The sequence below is a fragment of the Lathamus discolor genome (genome assembly GCF_037157495.1).
Source record: "Lathamus discolor isolate bLatDis1 chromosome W unlocalized genomic scaffold, bLatDis1.hap1 SUPER_W_unloc_1, whole genome shotgun sequence".
NCBI classification, from domain to species: Eukaryota; Metazoa; Chordata; class Aves; order Psittaciformes; family Psittacidae; genus Lathamus; species Lathamus discolor.
In genome coordinates, this window is record NW_027069096.1 from 321,414 (window position 1) to 341,145 (window position 19,732).

The window sequence follows — 19,732 nt, forward strand, 5'->3', positions numbered from 1 at the left end:
AAATAACTAGAAGAAGAAAGGCTCTCCTCCAATGATTTTTTGTTTTATTCCTATCAGTTCTGCTTTTCATATTCAATCTACTTTAAAAATTGACTCAAGAAGTTCTTCTCCCGTATCTTTAGCAGTGTTATGAACACAAATGAGAAGCCCTATTTACAATACAATCAAGTTAGGATCTGTAAGCATTTGTACACAGGAGCAATTTTTACACTTTAACACAATTAAGGCTTTGGAACTGACAACAGAAAGGTAGCCTGAAACATCAGTGTTATCCAATCCATGTTTTGGCTGCAATAGTACCACATTTTCATGTTTGCTTTCTTAAGAACACCAGTAGTTAATAAGATCTAGCTCCTTGTTAGTTTTGGAAATAGCTATACACATGTGTGTAAATGCATTTGGAACCACTTTATGCCCTTAAGGGGGATGAGAATGGAGCTCAACCTACCTTCAGAATTACACCAAAGAAAAATTACTGTAAGAATAGTTAAGAAACACAAGGCTTCTCTTCTGATGGTATAACCTGCAGCTAAGAAAAAAAAACCTGCATTCAAGTTCTCCCCAGAAGTCTACCACTTAGGAAAAAAGATACGCAGTTGCTTAGAATCATAGAATAGTTAGGGTTGGAAAGGACCTTAAGATCACCTAGTTCCAACCCCCCTGCTATGGGCAGGGACACCTCGCTCTAAGCCATGTCACCCAAGACTCCATCAAACCTGGCCTTGAACACTACCAGGGAAGGAACACTGACAACTTCCTTGGGCAACCTGTTCCAGTGCCTCACCACCATCACAGAGAAGAAATTCTTCCTTATATCTAACCTAAACTTCCCCTGTTTAAGTTTGAACCTCCTACCCCTTGTCCTATCATCACATTCCCTAATGAAGAGTCCATCCCCAGCATCCCTATAGGCCCCCTTCAGATACTTGGAAGGCTGCTATGAGGTCTCCACGCAGCCTTCTCTTCTCCAGGATGAACAGCCCCAACTTCCTCAGCCTGTCTTCACACGGGAGATGCTCCAGTGCCCTGATCATCCTCGTGGCCTTCCTCTGGACTTGCTCCAACAGTTCCATGTCCTTTTTATGTTGAGGACAGCAGAACTGCACAAATGTTCCCAAGTGAGGTCTCACGAGAGCAGAGTAGAGAGGCAGGATCACCTGCTTCGACCCGCTGGTAATGCTCCTTTTAATACAGCCCAGGATACGGTTAGCTTTCTGGGCTGCAAGTGCACACTGCTGGGTCATGATCATTTTCTCATCAACCAACACCCCCAAGTCCTTCTCTGCAGGGCTGCTCTGAATCTCTTCTCCACTCAACCTGTAGCTGTGCTTGGGATTGCCCCAATCGAGGTGTAGGAGCTTGCACGTGGCTGAACTTCACGAGTTTTGCATCGGCCCACCTCACAAGCATGTCAAGGTCCACTGGATGGCATTCCTTCCTTCCAGCGTATCAACCTAACCACACAGCTTGGTGTCATCGGTAAACTTGCTGAGGGCACACTCAATCACACTGTCCATGTCTCCAACAAAGATGTTGAACAAGACTGGTCCCAACACCAATCCCTGAGGGACACCTCTCATTACTGGTCTCCAGCTGGACATTGAGCCATTGACCATATATGTTGGGCATAAACAAAGATGCATGTGTTGTAAATCCAGTGAACAGGTTTACTTTAAATGGAGAATATTAATTGTAAATTCATCTGTGTAGTCAGTCTTGTTAGAATTTTGTGTATGATTATGAATACTGAACTTCTACTTTTCTGACACTATGGCCTCTAACAGCATCTTGAGTATAAGTGCAGATACAGAGACAATTGGAGAAATCTTGAAGAAGATTATCCCTACTTTAGAAGAGGTATGTGCCTTAGGTTTGTTTCTTCTTTAGAAGTATAAATTTAGATTTTAAAACAAGATAATTCCAGATGATTGTTGTGTGCCTATAGCTTTCAAACTGTGTTGGCTTTTGTTTGTTTGTTTGTTTGTTTTACTGGAGATAATCTCTTCTTAGAACATAATATTTGGAAGTCTCCCCTTCAAAACACCTGTCTCTTGGCTTATTTAGTCTCCAGTTTAAAGTAGCTGTATCGTAATTTCCATCCTGCCTTGGCTTTTTAAGCAAGTGTGTTGTGTTGTTTGATACCTTAAAATTTTATTCAATAAATAATAAAAATAAAAGAAATAAGGAAAACTAATTTGACATCACCTCATGTTGAGACAAAGTACTTAAATAGGCGTGATTCTGTCATAGCAAATACAGCATTACAGTTCAGCAACAAATTAAGTTAAACCGGGATGCTTGGAGAAAAAAGCTTAACACCACCCCCCTCGCCCTCTCCCCCCCCCCTAGAATTTTGATGCTTTCAATTTTACTTTTTTTTTTCTCTTGACTGATATTTTATTCTTTCCTTGTACGTATCTTTCTTACAGTATCAACACTACAAAGGTAGTGACTTTGACTGTGAATTAAGGCTTCTAATTCACCAAAGTCTAGCAGGAGGAATTATTGGTGTCAAGGGTGCTAAAATCAAAGAACTCAGTGAGGTACTGATACAGGGTTAATAAAATGTACAAGGGAACAATATAGGGGATTGTATAAGAGTTAGAAGAATCCCTTGCTTAAACAAAAGTATTGTCTGTTGTAAACACCTATCATGCTTACTAAGCAGAACAAGGCACAGACTACTGATAAGGGCAGGAGACAGAGGCCTGATTCTACTGATAAGCAACTATTGACAAGGAAATGCTTTACTTCATCTTGAGGACCCTTGCCCACAAGAGGAAGACTCATTTACTTCATCTTGAGACCCTTGCCCATGACCAGAGGGGGCACTGCGCAGGCGCAAAGGACCTTCTAGCTCATTATAATACGAAGCGGGGACAGATACTAAATATGTATAGGCGTATCAGTAATCTAATGCATATGTATGCCTTAAGGGAATAAATGTAAAGGAAAAACGACCCTGGGTGTGCATACTTTGGAGGAACGATCCCCATGCACCTCAGCGCTGAATAAAGCATACCTACTTTACAACTTTAACGAGTTGTGGAGTCAATCTGCGTATCAATTTGGCGAGCCAGGCAGGAGGCCTCTGTCCGGCTGCAGGATCGGCTGAGGAGCTGACATCCTAGGCGCCCCAGGCCGTTTGCCTGGAGGAGCTCCGCTTCTCATCCTCTCACTGCGGGGACAGACAACAACCTGTGCCGGCTGCGGAGAAACGGTATGCTTGGAATTGAGGTACTTTAGGGGGCCTGTAAGGCTTACGCGTGGCCCGGGGCTGCTGGTAAGGCATGCAGAGGCGTCTGGCGCACAGCGGAGTTCCCCTTGGCAGGTAGGGCTTGCAAGCTGGGGGCTCGTCGACCGATAGCGCGGCTGCGAGCGATCCTGAAGGCGGATCGGGCGAGCCCGGGTTTGCGCTGCATCCCAAGTTTTAGGAGCCAGGACGGACCTGCTAAGGGAAGCAGGTGAAGGGCAGGCGAACCCACCAGGTCTCCGCTGCATCTCAGATTCTGAGAACCAGGACGGACCTGCTACCATAAGAGGCAGGAGAAGGGTAAGCGGAACCATAGTGTGAGTGTGTGGGATCCCATGTGTTTCTGTGTGACTGAGACATAGCATAGCTACGAAGCGAGTGTGGAGTCCCAATCAGTGGTTCCGTGTCTCCGCGAGGGGAGCGGCTGGAGACGGACGAAGCGCTTATGTTTTTCTGTCCTATGTCTTGTCTGTGTATAACCATCAAGCAGCTCAGAAAGCGGGGGAAGGTCCGGCTACCCCTCCCGCAGTGGATAGCTTTACGAAATACAAGGGCAAGGGAATTCCCTATGTGCCTTGTGGGACTGCAACTGTATGCGACGGGTGGCATTCCACGTGGATATTGTGGCTGTGTGCCCTATGGGAGTATGTGCCTTGTGGGAGTGTAACTGTATGTGATGGGTGGCATTTCACGTGGATATTGTGGCAGTGCTTTTAGTATGTATCCCACATTTATAGCCACTCAGGGTAGTGGGGCAGATACTGCTGGGGGTGTCTTATGAAACGCTGGTGGGTTTGTGGAGAAAAGCCACAAAATCCTGGTGGACTTCCGGGAAGTTAGAATGGAAAACTGAGAAAGGGTTTATAAAAGGTATCAAAGAAAATTTGAGAAGATGTGGTTACAAAGGAGAAAATAAAATGGGAATACAACAGTTAATGTCTGTCTTTTTGGGACAATCAACGGGGGATATTAGGAAAAACTTCGTAACCTGACATATGAGTGCATAATAAATTTTGAACAGTGGAACCTGCTGTGGATACTAGGGCAGTGTAAATTTTGCTGGAATTGAAACTATGATCTAACGACAGGGGAGTTGATCTGCAGAACCCAGAGATACTATCGTACTGAATCCCCTGAGAATATCATAAAACTTGTGTGTAGGTGCTCTCATATTTTTAAGTGCATTTGCAGAGCACTGGGAAAGAGAAGCTATAGAGATTTGTAAGAGATTGTTTGAAATGGGAGCCGGTCAAAACAAGGGAATTCTGAAGAAAAGCCTATTGGTTACATTTTGGCACATTGGAAAGAACTGAGAGGTTCTTCTGGGGGCTCGGTAAACAAGAAAACGTTGGTAAAATATTGTAACCAATGATGGCCTTTATATACTTTGGAAAATCAGGAAAAATGGCCTAAAAATGGAACTCTGAATTCTAATACATTTTTTACAATTTATGTTGGTTTTGAGGTGGCCAGGAAAATGCAATGAAGTAATGTATGCAGATATGTTTCACTTTAAGAAAGCACCTGGAGTGGCAGACAGAATGTGAAATTAATACAACTCTGCCAGATCCCTAATTTTGGTTTTGGAAAAGGACAGGGAAAAACAGAAAGCTAAGCTGGAGAGATGTTGTTCAGCCTGTGATATTGGGACAGTCATCAAGAAAATTATGTATCACAGGTACCCCCGAGAGGAGCACCCTCTGCCTCTGTCCTATCAGGTATTGATAAAGAGGAGGAAATTGCTGTCACTGGCAACAAGCAGCACATTCACATTCAGGGTTAAGAAGGGGTTAAACCAGAAGTGCTGTTGCAGAGGTAGGCATCTGTAACCCCTGCAGAGTAGGGTGAGCACCTGTGGAAAAAAAAAATAAAAAAAATAAAAAAGGAAAAACCAAAGGGGAAAGGAGGGGAGCTCCCGCAGTTCCTGTGTTTGAGCATGGGATGGGTGCTGGGGCAGACAAACAGACATGTTGACAGTCGGGATTGAAGGGTTGATGAATAAATGTGTATGGGAGTGAAGGAGGAAGCATGGAGAGTGTATAGGAATTGGAAACAGGTAGAAAAGAAAAAGCTGGGTCGTGCTACAGCCACGGCTGCGCTGGTTGCTTTAAAACTGGTGGAGGACGAACGTCGGGCAGAAGTGGGGGAGTGACCTCCTCTTCTGTGGAACCGGATCGGTGTGAGTGCTATGAGGAGTTTGGATGCTGGGAGTGAGACTGCCCTAGTGGGAGTGCCATGGGGTGGCTCGGGTGACTGAACTGGAACTAGACTGACGGGGACCAGGGGAATCTTCCCTAGCAGATCCACTGGTTATAATGGAGCTAGGGGACAAAAAAAAAAAAAAAAAAAAAAGGAAATGGAATTTTTGGTTAATACGTGTGCAACGTATTCAGTTTTAAACAAAGCTTTAATGCCTTTGGGGATGATTATATGATGATAAAAGGGGCGACTGGCCAAGGTGAAAAGGCTTATTTTTGTAAACTACTAAAATATCAATTAGGAAAACAATGGGGCATCCATAAGTTTTTGTATATGCCTAACTCCCCAAAAGCTCTTTTGGGGAGAGATTTGTTAGAACACTTGGGAGCGACCATTACTTTCAAAGGAGGCGAGATCACTTTAAAAGTAAACGACCAACAGTATATAGAGATGTTAAAGCTTAATTTTGATCACTAATCATGTCGAGGGAGAAGTCAGATTGAAGATATACTGGATCAGGTATTCCCAGGGGTATGGGCTACAAACGTACCTGGAAGGGCCAAAAATGCACCAGCCTGTCAGGATTAAACTATACCCCCTGCAGAGGGAAGATAGGGAAGGAATTTTTTCCAAATGACTGAGAATTTCCTACAGCTAGGACTGCTAAAAGAGTGCCAATCTGATTTTAACACCCCTATTTTACCTGTTTGTAAACCTTATGGGTAATACTGGTGGTATAGGACTTATGGGCTGTTAACAAAATAACTGAGGATGCTTACCCTGTAATAGTAAATTCATACACTTTGCTAACATGCTTAACATCAGAGCTAACTTGGTTTACTGTTCTAGATTTGAAGGATGCTCTCTTTTGCCTCCCTCTCCACGAAGCCAGCCAGAAGATCTTTGCATTTGAATGGAAAAGCCCTAAGAGTAGGTGCAAAATCCATCTCATGTGGATGGTGTTGCCTCAGGGATTTAAGAACAGTCCCACCCTGTTTGGAGAACAACTTTCAAAAGACTTAAGAGTCCTGGGAAGCTCCACCGGAAGAAGGGAAGTTATTGCAGTACATAGACGACATCCTAATATCTACCCAGACAGAAGAGGCCTGTGTGGCCTGGACAGTATGACAGGATGGTGTAGATTGTGGATCTACCATCATGGACTAATTGTTAAGCCTCTATATGCACTATAACAAGAATCTTCAGTGGACAAGAGAAGCGACTTGAGCCTTCCACCAATTAAAAACGCCTTGAGGTCGGCACCAGCCTTAAGACTCCCAGATGTGAGTAAACCATTCTTTCTTGTCTCCCATAAGAAACAAGAAATTGCCTTAGGAATGGAACTAGATGATCTTGAGGTCCTTTCCAACCCTAACTATTCTATGATTCTATGATTCTACTAGCACAGGACTTGGGCCTGTAAGCAATTGGACTCTGCAGCTGAAGGATGTCCTGGATGCCTCAGGGCCGTTGCAGCAGTTGTACTAAACATCCAAGATTCTCCTTGGGCCAGAAAATGACTGTGCTGGTGTCCCATACAGTGTCTGCAGTGCTGATAGTGAAAGGCGGGCACTGGCTTTCTCCACAAAGGTTTCTGAAATATCAAGCCATCATGGTGGAGCAAGCCTCAGCAGAGACTACTGAGGCCACATATTCCAGTCATCCGGATCTGAAGGATACCCCTTTAGACGACGTAGAAACCTGGTTTACTGGGAACAGCTATGTCATCAGTGGAAAACGACATGCTGAAGTGATAGAATCCAGACCGTTACCCATAAACACCTCTGCACAGAAGGTGGAATTGATTGCTCTGACTAGAGCTATGGAACTGGCAAAAGGAAAAAACATAAATATCTATACAGACTCAAGATATGTATTCAGAGTTGTGCATGCACATGGTGCCATTTGGAAGGAGAGGACTGTTGAATTCACAAGGAAAAAACATTAAACATGAACAAGAAATACTGAGACTGTTGGAAGAGGTCCAACTACCTGAGAAGGTGGCAATTATGCACATCAAGGCACACCAGAAGGTGAGCTCAGAATTGGAGGAGGGAAATGAGCTGGCAGACAGAGAGGCAAAAGAAGCTGCAAAAGGTGAGATAACAATTGAAGGAGCTTTAATTCCTGATGGGAAAATTTCTCTAAAAGGTAAGCCAAACTATAATAAAGAAGATCAGAAATTAATTATAGGTCAAGATGAAGGGTGGGCTAGTACACCACAGGGAAAGATAATTGTTCCCTCATCTTCGTTATGGTCCTTAGTAAAGAATGCACATCAAAACACACTGGGGAGTCGATATAAATATTTGATAAGCAAAATTATGGCTAGAACTCTGTATGCTACTATTCAACAGGTAACTCACCAGTGTAATCTCTGCCTCCAAACAAACCCCAAAAGTAATCCTAAACCCAAAATGGGTCAAATTGGGAGGGACAACAAACCAGGACAACAGTGGCAGATCAACTTTACAGAACTGCCAAGAAAAGGGGGGTATAGACATTTGTTAGTACTAACAGACACCTTTTCAGATTGGCCAGAAGCCTTTCCAACTAGAAGCGCACAAGCCCGGGAGGTAACAAAGATATTGTTACAAGAGATAATACCGCGATACGGAGTTCCAGCCACTATATCTTCAGACAGAGGACCACATTTTGTTTCAAAAGTGGTACAACAAATTAACAAACATTTAGGTATTGATTGGCAACTTCATACTCCCTACCACCCTCAATCAAGTGGTCTGGTGGAGAAAATGAACCATCTCATTAAACAACAAATTGTGAAATTGGGTCAGGAGGCCAGTCTACCTTGGCCCCAGACACTTCCATTAGCTCTGTTGAGAATTCGAACTAAACCAAGGACTCGAGAAGGGCTGAGCCCTTTCGAAATTCTGTATGGAAGACCATAAGGAGTCCAACAGGGAACGTCTCTCCAAGTGGGAGAAGAGACTATGAATAACTATATAATAGAGTTAGGAAAACAACTCAGAAAAATTGAAAAAATATATGGCTGGAACTCGAAACAGAGAACTGGATAGTCCTATACATAATATACAACCTGGAGATTATGTGTATATAAAATCTTTCAGAGCCACAGGGGAAGAAGGTCTCAAACCAAGGTGGAAAGGGCCGTTCCAAGTACGACTCACAACTTTCACAGCTATCAAAATAAGAGAACAAAACGTCTGGATTCATCATACTCGAGTCAAGAAGGCTCCGAAGGCTCCAAAGGCTCCCTGGAAAATCACATCAAGCGGTAATAACAGACTAAAATTAAAACTAACCCGCAGAAGATAGAGTGATCCATGGGTGTCAACACAATGTTGCAATTGTAATCAGAGTATCAATCCGAGTAAGCTTAGCCTAATTATTATAAAGTAACAGAGTTAAAATGAAGCAGTTATTGATATTAATCCTTTATCTCTATACCATGGTCCAAGCCATAGAAAAAGAAATATCAATATTGGGGTCAAACACGAATGTTTGGCTCACATGGGCAAACAAGACTGGAGTTACTGACTTCTGTCTGACCTTGGCACAGGTGGGAAATCCTTTCCAAACATGCCTAATTGGTATACCATACTTGCTGTATAACTTTTAATACATGGTCAAGCGAAGTCCCTGAGACCAAGGTAACTAGCAGAAAGACATGGTATCATAATATAACTGCTTACTGCTCAGGATCATCTCCGGCGTTACGATATAATGATAAAATACCCAAAGCTCTACCCCCAGGATATTTCTTGATATGTGGAGACTGAGCATGGCCAGGAATTCCTTCTAAACCCTTTGAAGGACCATGTTATCTAGGTAAATTGTCCCTGTTTGCAGCCTCCAAAAGACATTTAGTCCAGGACATGAAGAGCAGCCTTCACAGAAACAAACGATCCATTGAGCAATTAGGCACAAATTGCGACTCCACTTTAAGAATCTGGAATCACACGGCAAGGTTTTTGGCAGCATTATTTGCACCAGGTATAGCTGCGGGAAAAGCATTGGGAGATATACATCGTTTGGCATGTTGGGCAGCTAAACAATTAAATATAACTTCAGATGTCATATCCTCACTTGCCACAGACACAGACAGTGTAAGGCACGCATCTTTACAAAACCAAGCAGCAATTGATTTTTTATTATTGGCCCATGGCCATAGTTGTGAGGATTTCGAAGGTATGTGCTGCATGAACTTATCTGACCATTCTGAATCAATTCATGCTAAGCTGCGAAAATTGCAAGAAAATATGAAAGAGCTTAAAATTGTTGGAGGCGGATTGGATGAATGGCTAAATAACTTGGGACTTACTGGATGGTTCAGGGAAATATTTAAGCAAGGCCTTCTAATATTAACCATAGGACTACTTATTTTAGTGATTGTACCTTGCATAATACAATGTATATCAAAATCACATCGTAAATCGATAGAAAGAACATGGATAGCTCTGTCATAAGTAATATAGTAAAAGAATTTACTTACTTTATAGAAAAGGGGGGATTGATACAGGGTTAATAAATGTACAAGGGAACAATACAGGGGATTGTATAAGAGAGTTAGAAGAATCCCTTGCTTAAACAAAAGTATTGTCTGTTGTAAACACCTATCATGCTTACTAAGCAGAACAAGGCACAGACTACTGATAAGGGGAGGAGACAGAGGCCTGGTTCTACTGATAAGCAACTGTTGACAAGGAAATGCGAATGTCTGGGTCTATTGATAAGGGGGAGAAGCTGATGATTTATGGATGAGGTACCGACTAAACCCTAAAGCCATGCCTGAAGATTAAAAGGTGAAAAGTTTAAGAAGAGGAAGACTCATTTACTTCATCTTGAGGACCCCTGCCCACAGGAGGAAGACTCATTTACTTCATCTTGAGACCCTTGCCCATGACCAGAGGGGGCACTGCACAGGTGCAAAGGACCTTCTAGCTCATTATAATACGAAGTGGGGACAGATACTAAATATGTATAGGCGTATCAGTAATCTAATGCATATGTGTGCCTTAAGGGAATAAATGTAAAGGAAAAACGACCCTGGGTGTGCATACTTAGGAGGAACGATCCCCATGCACCTCAGCACTGAATAAAGCATACCTACTTTAAAACTTTAACGAGTTGTGGAGTCAGTCCGCGTATCAGTACTATTTCCTGTTCTTTTCACATTCTACTTTTATTCTATAAACAGATTAGTGTTTTGTGTTCATAAACGGTGAGTGTAAGCATCATATGTGCAGTAATTCCTTCAGAATATATTTCATATACAATTTATGTGTTCTGAGATCAGAGTTACTTATTACAATTTTCTTGCAAAAAGTCGGAAATAAAGTGGCTGTTGGTAATAGAGCCTAGGACTTAATAAAGATTTTAAACATATTAACAATAATCTTGATAAATAAAGGATATTTTTTTAAAATGCCATTCATCACTCCTTCTGAAATGAACTGCTGAATGATGACTGTATTGGTGGTGTTGGGCATGGAAAATGGTTTAGTGTGGATGAATTTCCATAAACTCTAAAAATGATAATTTAATAGCTGTTTGAATATTGCTGTAAAAAGCATGGGGTGGGGTTTTAAGTTCTGCTTCCTCGAAGACCACTGTTTCCTTTGTGAAGGACTATTCCTCATGAAGGAGTCATGTTTTGTTCTTAAAAGCTAGTGGTCTCTGAATCTAGAGTGTTGATTTCTGTCTTTTACTGGCATTGTGTCAAAGGCAATTAAAGGTCAATTTAGGTGTAAACTACTATTTGTGTGGACTGAATAAGGCAAGATGACTAGACATAATCCTGGCAAAGCTGCTGTCTTGCATCCAAAGCATGTTTTTATGACATATGGAGGCTTATAGAACCCATAAGCTTATAATGGATATCTGGTCCTTTTGCTAATATTTGGTTTAAATGACCATGTAGATGATCCATAACTGAAAGGATAAAAATCTTGTTCACTAGCTTTTCATGTAAACTCATGTCATTGCAGGTCTTAAAAAAATATAATATCTTAAGATTAAATTTGTTGCGAGAACTAGGAAGCAGGCATTCATTTAAAATATCTTCAAGTTTAATGGTCTGGTTTGTTTGTTTCTTTTAAAATGTTATAGTCTGTATCTTACCCATTTTGTTTTCATTAACTTTATAAAACTGTGTTGAATTCCTTCTTTTGGAAGATTGGTTTGCTTGTTTTGTTGTGGCTTTTTTTGTTGTTTTTTTTTCTTTTTTTTTTTTTTTTCAACAGAACACTCAGACCACCATTAAGCTCTTCCAAGAGTGTTGTCCTCATTCTACTGATAGAGTGGTGCTTATTGGTGGAAAACCTGATAGAGTTGTGGAATGTATAAAGATTATCTTGGATCTTATCTCTGAGGTAATGTCTTAAATTTACTCTTTCATTGGTATTCATGAAAGTTGGGATTATTTGCATGAAAAATTTTATTTTTCCATTTATATTTTGAATTCAGTGCTGTTAGACTGCTATCACCCTTGAAATTATTCCTGTTTCCTAGAACTGGGGTGTAAGTTATCAGAGATGGAAGCCATTTTGGGTACCCGTGGGCTGTTAGTCATGCTTCATATATAAGTAAAATGAAGAACTTCTAAATTGGGGAGGAAGTGAGACAAATCTATGTGCCATCCATCAGTAACATCCATGCCTGCCTTGTCAGCATTGACAAATAATAGAATCATAGAATAGTTAGGGTTGGAAAGGACCTTAAGATCATCTAGTTCCAACCCCCCTGCTATGGGCAGGGACACCTTGCTCTAAGCCATGTCACCCAAGACTCCATCAAACCTGGCCTTGAACACTACGAGGGAAGGAACACTGACAACTTCCTTGGGCAACCTGTTCCAGTGCCTCACCACCATCACAGAGAAGAAATTCTTCCTTATATCTAACCTAAACTTCCCCTGTTTAAGTTTGAACCCGTTACCCCTTGTCCTATCATCACAGTCCCTAATGAAGAGTCCATCCCCAGCATCCCTATAGGCCCCCTTCAGATACTTGGAAGGCTGCTATGAGGTCTCCACGCAGCCTTCTCTTCTCCAGGCTGAGCAGCCCCAACTTTCTCAGCCTGTCTTCATACAGGAGGTGCTCCAGCCCCCTGATCATCCTCATGGCCTTCCTCTGGGCTTGCTCTAACAGTTCCATGTCCTTTTTATAATGAGGACAGCAGAACTGCACAAATGTTCCCAAGTGAGGTCTCACGAGAGCAGAGTAGAGAGGCAGGATCACCTGCTTCGACCTGGTGGTCATGCTCCTTTCGATGCAGCCCGGGATACGGTTGGCTTTCTGGGCTGCGAGCGCATGCTGCTGGGTCATGATCATTTTCTCATCAACCAACACCCCCAAGTCCTTCTCTGCAGGGCTGCTCTGAATCTCTTCTCCACTCAACCTGTAGCTGTGCTTGGGATTGCCCCAGTCGAGGTGTAGGAGCTTGCACGTGGCTGAACTTCATGAGGTTTGCATCAGCCCACCTCACAAGCATGTCAAGGTCCACTGGATGGCATTCCTTCCCTCCAGCGTATCAGCCGAACCACACAGCTTGGTGTCTTTGGTAAACTTGCTGAGAGTGCACTCAATCCCATTGACCATGTCGCCAACAAATGTTGAACAAGACTGGTCCCAACACCAATCCCTGAGGGACACTTCTCATTACTGGTCTCCAGCTGGACATTGAGCCATTGACCACAACTCTTTGTGTGTGGCCGTCAAGCCAGTTCTTTCTCCACTGAGTGGTCCCTCTATTGAATTGATGTCTCTCCAATTTAGAGAGAAGGATGTTGTGTGGGACAGTGTTGAATGCTTTGCACAAGTCCAGGTAGATGATGTCAACTGCTCTGCCCTGCCCCTGTCCATTAGTTCTGCAGCCCCATCATAGTAGGCCACCCAATTCGTCAGGCAGGATTTCCCCTTAGTGAAGCCATGCTGGCTGTCACCAAGCACCATGTTGTTTTTCATGTGCCTTAGCATGCTTTCCAAGAGAATCTGCTCCAAGATTTTGCCAGGCACAGAGGTGAGTCTGACTGGTCTGTAATTCCCTGGATCTTGCATTTTCCCCTTCTTGAAAATGGGGGTTATATTTCCCTTTTTCCAGTTGTTGGGAACTTCACCTGACTGACAGGATTTTTCAAATATGATGGACAGTAGCTTAGCAACCTCATTTGTCATTTCTTTTGGGACCCTCAGATGGATTTCATCAGGTCCCATGGGCTTTTACACATTAATGTTTTTAAGATCTCGAACCTGATCCTCTCCTATGGTGGGCCTAAGGTCTTCATTCTCACAGTTCCTGCATCTGCCTTTCAGGACTTGGGTAGTGTGGTCAGAGCATTTGCCAGTGAAGCCTGAGGCAAAGAAGTCATTGAGAACCTCAGCCTTCTCCAAATCTAGGGTAGCCAGTTCTCCTGATAGCTTCCGGAGAGGGCCCACATTGTCCCTAGTCTGTCTTTTGTTCGCTTCATACCTATAGAAGCCCTTCCTGTTATCTCTCACATCTCTTGCCAGATTTAATTCTAACTAGTCCTTACCTTTTCTGACCTGGTCCCTAGCTTCCTGGACAATATCACTGTATTCTTCCCTGGCTGCCTGTCCTCGCTTCCACCATTTATAAGCTTCTTTTTTCTCCTCTAAGTTTCTTCAGCAGCAACTTATCCATCCATGGAGGTCTCCTGGCCCTCCTGGCGCATTTCCTTCTAGTCAGGATGCAACACTCCTGAGCTTGTAGCAGGTGATCCTTGAATATCAGCCAGCAGTCTTGGGCCCCCGTGCCCTCTATGGCTTTATCCTGTGGAACCTTACTAAGCAAGTTCCTGAAGAGGCCAAAGTCTGCTCTCTTGAAGTCCAGGCCGGTGAGCTTCCTGCATGCCCTTCTCACTACCCTGAGGATCTCAAACTCAACCATCTCATGATAGCTACAGCCACGGCTGCCCTGGAGTGTCACATCTCCAACCAGCTCCTCCGTGTTGGTGAGCACGAGGTCAAGCATGGCACCTCTCCTTGTTGGCTCCTCTATTACTTGCAAGAGGAAGTTGTCTTCCACACAATCAAGGAGCCTCCTGAATTACTTGTACCAGGTCATACCTTCCCTCCATCAGCTATCAGGATGGTTGAAGTCTCCCAAAAGGACAAGTGCCTGTGAGCGTGAGGCTCTTCCTATCTGTCTATAGAGCGCTTCATCCAGAGTCTTCCTGATCAGGCAGTCTGTAACAGATCCCCAGAGTAATGTCCCCGTTGCTGTTCTCCCCTTGACACTGACCCGCAAGTTGCCTAATTGCCTGTCCCCAGAGAGTTCCATACTTTGCAGCCTTTCACTGACAAAAATAGCTACTCTCCCTCACTGTCTGCCGGGCCTGTCTTTTATAAAGGGCCTATAACCTTCCCTTCCAACACTCCAGTCATAGGAGCCATCCCACCATGTTTCTGTGTTGCCAATAATATCATATCCCTGTACACATCTCTAATTCCTCTTGTTTATTTCCCATGCTATGGGAGTTTGTATAAAGACATCTGAGCTGAGTTCCAAATAAAGCTGACTCATTGGCTGGAGTAGCTGAAATATCTCTGCATGGCTGCAAGCATTTATTACAGGTGCTGGCAGCTGACTGGGAGTGTTGGGATGGATGGATACCCCCCTCTCCACCAACACATGTAGTTTAAAGCTTTCTTGACCAGCCTGGCAAGTCTCCTGCCAAAACAGCTCTTTCCCTTTGTCAGACCAGTTCCACCAGCCTCCAGTAGACGTGGCCTCCCAAATTGAGTCCCATGTTCTAAATAACCAAACCCCTGACTATGGCACCACCATTCTAACCATTTCTTAACCTGCCAAATTTGCCTGGCCTTTTCGAAGTCCTCACCTTTAACCTGGAGGATTGATGAAGAAACTGTCTTAGTCCCAGAGCCCCTGATCACTTCTCCCAGGGCTCTGTAGGCCTTCTTAATGTTCTCCAGGCTACTGCTATCTATATTGCTAGCACCCACATAGACCAGTAGAAGTGGGAAACAGTAGGACTTACAAGATCAGGCAGCCTCTCTGCAACATCCCTGATCCAAGCCCCTGGTAGGCAATACACCTCCCTTGAGACTGGGTCAGGCTGACAGATGTGTGCCTCTATGCCTTTCAAAATAGAATCACCTACTGCTCTGACCTGCCACTTTTTCCTGGAGGCACTAGTAGTTATCCTTTCTATTGGTGCATCAGGTGGTTGCTCATTTGGTAAGGTGTGAGTTTCCTCATTAGCAAAGCTGTTCTGGGTGGGGATGTCAGATTTTAGAGGAAGCCCCTTGCTTTTAATTGTCCTCTTCCTCCTTTTTTTTTGTGTTTTTTGTTACTAGCTTCCAACTTCCTGGATTAATGCCCTCCTTTCCTGTATGTGGTATGATGGACACTTGTGGCCCCTGCACAGTTTGGGCCTGGGGCAAGCAGTCCAGCTCCCTGTCAGTTTCCCTGACATTAGCTTACTGATAGTCTCCTGCGGTTCAGCTACCTGCTGCAGGAGTACCTCCACCAGGGCGCATTGAGTGTAGCCCTGCCTATTATGCACCCTTGCCTCAAGAGATCAATTCAGAACATATACATTTTTATTCATTTAATATAGTGATTTAATGTAATTTTAACAGTCAGTGCTAACTGGGGGGACTGGTGTTGTTGGTTTTGGGTTTTTTTTTGTGTGTATGTGTGTGTGTCTTAGTCTCCAATTAAAGGACGGGCCCAGCCTTATGATCCCAATTTCTATGATGAAACATATGACTATGGTGGCTTCACAATGATGTTTGATGATAGAAGGGGACGTCCAGTAGGCTTTCCAATGCGTGGAAGAGGAGGTTTTGATCGAATGCCTCCTGGTCGTGGTGGACGACCCATGCCTCCATCAAGACGAGATTATGATGATATGAGCCCTCGCAGAGGACCTCCACCACCTCCACCAGGTCATGGTGGCAGAGGTGGCAGCAGAGCTCGTAATCTTCCTCTTCCTCCTCCACCACCTCCTCGTGGCGGGTAAGTTGCATAAATGCATTGTACAAAACTTAAGTTGCCTAAAATTTGCTGAATTGTGCTTATGTTGCCAGGACTTGTTTCACATTCCATGTTGGTAGTGATTATGCAGGATTAAGTGTATATTGCACCAGAGAATTTCAAAGAGTATTTGAATTCAGTTATTTCTGCAGTGTAACAGTCCATCAGGACTTCAGTCAGTAGGTATTTTATGTCATTCAGAACTTGGCTAAAGCGTTCAGAAATTTATAGTTGTGTGCAAATAATGAAAACTTGAATTAGATTATATAAACTAGTTTATAACTTGAGTCATGTGCTGCTGCTTTTTCTCATTTTAGAGATCTTATATCTTATGACCGAAGGGGTAGAGCTGGAGACCGTTATGATGGAATGGTAGGAGTTAAAATTCATATTGTTTTGTTTAGTTAGCACTTCAAATAGCTGAGGAAACTGTTCTTGAATACATACATTTAAGTGTGGGGCATGTGTGCTTCTGATAAACTTTGATACCGCCAAAATGTTTTGGCCATACAAATGGTTCTTCCAAGATGATGACTGTTTGGGGTGTAAAGGGTATTTGGGATGTGATCTGCTGTGTAGGTTTGGTTTGTGGGGCTTGGTTATTTGTGTTTTGGTTGTGGGTTTTTTCTTGGTTGGTTCTCCCTAACTGCTATCAACAATGGAATAAAAGTTGGTGGAGCACAGTCCCTGCAGGTTTTATTGCATGGACCTTCTTTTAAACTTTTTAATTGGGATGACAGAAATAGGAGTTGGGAGGCTTTTCCGATCAAGAAAGCATGTCAAAACAGTGTTTTCCAACAGATCTTAGCAGGATTGAGAGAACATGAATAATGTTTATAAAGAGCTCTAGCTAGTCTGGCAGATGGTTACTTTTTCAAATCAGTTCTTGTCTTTATGCCAATTTCTGTGTCTGAAAAAAAATATCTACTGTAATTCAAAATGTTTTGGAGCCAGGGCCACTGATAAGTTGAATTTTAAATGAAATTAGGTACATTCAACCACATTGTGGGGCTGGGAGAATAAAAAAAGGCTTAAAGCTATTCCATGTTATACTCTGAAATGTGACTTTCTGGTAGTCATGGACTGTTGTACCCACTTTCCTGGGAAGAGAAATCATAGGCATCTTGGAGATAAATCTTTGATTAATCATCTTTATTTCTTCTCTGGTTCTGTTTGGTACATTCCTTAAGATGACAGGTTAGGTGGGTTTGGGGATTTTTGGTTTTGTTTGGTTTTGTTTGGCAGTGGGTTTTTTGGTCGTTTATTGTTTGGTTTTGTTTGTTTGTTTTTCATTTGTTTAAATGAATGGAATAGGAAGAAGTTGAGGAGCTATGGAATGGGCTATCTAAATGAGGTTAACACACTGCCTCCTTCTGGGAGGAAGAGGCAGTTGCTTCCAGTAATACACACTGGAAGTACATGTTACAAGAATGTCAAAATATATCGAAAGGAAAGACGCTTAAAATTGCTAAAAATGAACAAAAAAGCCCTATCTCCCCCTCCTCCCCAAGAAAACCTCACAAACCACAAAACAACACCGACACCAAAACACCACCAAAACGATTAAGTTGCCTATGCTACTCTGGATCTTGAGAAACTAGAAGATTTATGTACTATACCTCTAAGATCCTTTATTTGTATTATGTTTTCAGAGCTCAGTTTTTGTATTTTCACATTTGCAGCTGGTAAAACCAGCTGAGAGACACCTCTCTCAGCTGAGGGACACTTCTCATTACTGGTCTCCAGCTGGACATTGAGCCATTGACCACAACTCTTTGTGTGTGGCCATCCAGCCAGTTCTTTATCCACCGAGTGGTCCACCTATCAAATTGATTTCTCTCTGTAAAGAATACGAGAATGATTCGTGTTAGGAATTTGGGAATCATTGTTACCAATGCACCTGTGACCAGTGCACCATGTATGGGATGTATAAAAACGACTTTGATTATAATAAATGTTGCTGTCAGTATAATGAAGGGAGAGAAGAAGAAACAAAGGAATGGAATAGTCTTTAATCATTTTTGACTGGTAAAATAATGTTTTGTTTTTCTGCTTGAGTGCTTTAAGGAAGGGGTTTGTGAAACCTATGCTTTGACTAAATAACCATATAAGGATAGAACTAGGGCAGTGATTAAGCTTGTGATAAATGATTCTTTATTAATAAATTACCAAGGGGTTCAGTACCTCTTCCAAGAAGTTTCTTCACCAAAAAGCAGACCTTGGCAACAAGAAAAGAACAATGAAAAGGGGCTGCGTCAGCATCTGGGTACAGAGGAAGAAGGGACTGGCTGAGACCCAAGACCAATAAGTATAAGAGACTGGACCCCAAAGACCCTGGCGTGCGTCTTGGTGGAGCAGAGACTCCCCTACGCACCCAGCCCTGCTTGCTTATTGCCTCTCTATATTAATCAATTGTAATAAAATAATTAAATCAGACCATGGCCAAGACAGAATTTTTATAACATCTCCAACTTAGAGACAAGGATGTCATGTGGGACAGTGTCGAACACTTTGCACAAGTCCAGGTAGATGATGTCAACTGCTCTGCCCCTGCCCATCAGTTCTGCAGCCCCATCATAGAAGGCCACCACATCGGTCAGGCAGGATTTCCCCTTAGTGAAGCCATGCTGGCTGTCACCAAGCACCATGTTGTTTTTCATGTGCCTTTGCATGCTTTCCAAGAGAATCTGCCCCAAGATTTTACCATGCACAGAGGTGAGACTGACTGGTCTGTAGTTCCCTGGGTCTTGCATTTTCCCCTTCTTGAAAATGTGGGTTATATTACCCTTTAGGGTAATATAATAATAATAAAATAAAATATAATCAATAGGTCTAAATCTGTGGACCTCTTATAAGGCAAGGACCAGAACATCACACTGTTTATTAATAGTTTCTCATCTCGGCTGCAGAGCCTGTCAACCTCTTCGTGCTGCTACCCTGTGCCAAGACTCTCGGGGAGGCCAGCTGTCATCCCGCATCCCTGCGGGCACTGACTAGCTGCAGTGGAGACAGCGATGGACGCCGAGGTGAGATGTCCCCCCCACCAGAGTCATATCAGGTGTGGGACACATACCTCCCTACTCCTCAAACAAGCTGACTAGAGCCCAAGCCCCTTCCCCCGCACCCTACTCTTAGGGCAGGGATGATGGTAAACGAACTGGCAGAACCAGCAGGGCAGCCGACCTCCCCAAGTTGTGGGTGGGAAGGAAGAAAAGAATACACCTACTCTCTGTACACAGTCCCCAACCCCCACCCACCCACCCACCCAACAGCCAATAG

At 43.2% G+C, this 19,732-nt stretch overlaps 1 protein-coding gene across 1 annotated transcript; it reads left to right on the top strand.

Annotated features, from left to right (window-relative positions):
* Positions 1-1,750: 1,750 nt before the first annotated feature.
* LOC136006181 (heterogeneous nuclear ribonucleoprotein K-like) lies at positions 1,751-18,845 on the top strand. Its single transcript, XM_065664221.1, has 5 exons — positions 1,751-1,857; positions 2,430-2,543; positions 11,677-11,805; positions 16,128-16,435; positions 16,771-18,845. Exons 1-5 carry the CDS (start codon positions 1,771-1,773, stop codon positions 16,859-16,861), a joined length of 729 nt encoding a protein of 242 aa, XP_065520293.1. The 5' UTR covers positions 1,751-1,770; the 3' UTR covers positions 16,862-18,845.
* Positions 18,846-19,732: the final 887 nt, after the last annotated feature.

Bases quoted from the DNA above. Each gene is read 5' to 3' on its own strand.
- LOC136006181 (XM_065664221.1), top strand. From the start codon at position 1,771: ATGGCCTCTAACAGCATCTTGAGTATAAGTGCAGATACAGAGACAATT. The intron at 1,858-2,429 runs GTATGTGCCTTA...TCTTTCTTACAG, and splicing joins TTATCCCTACTTTAGAAGAG to TATCAACACTACAAAGGTAG. The intron at 11,806-16,127 runs GTAATGTCTTAA...TGTGTGTCTTAG, and splicing joins TCTTGGATCTTATCTCTGAG to TCTCCAATTAAAGGACGGGC.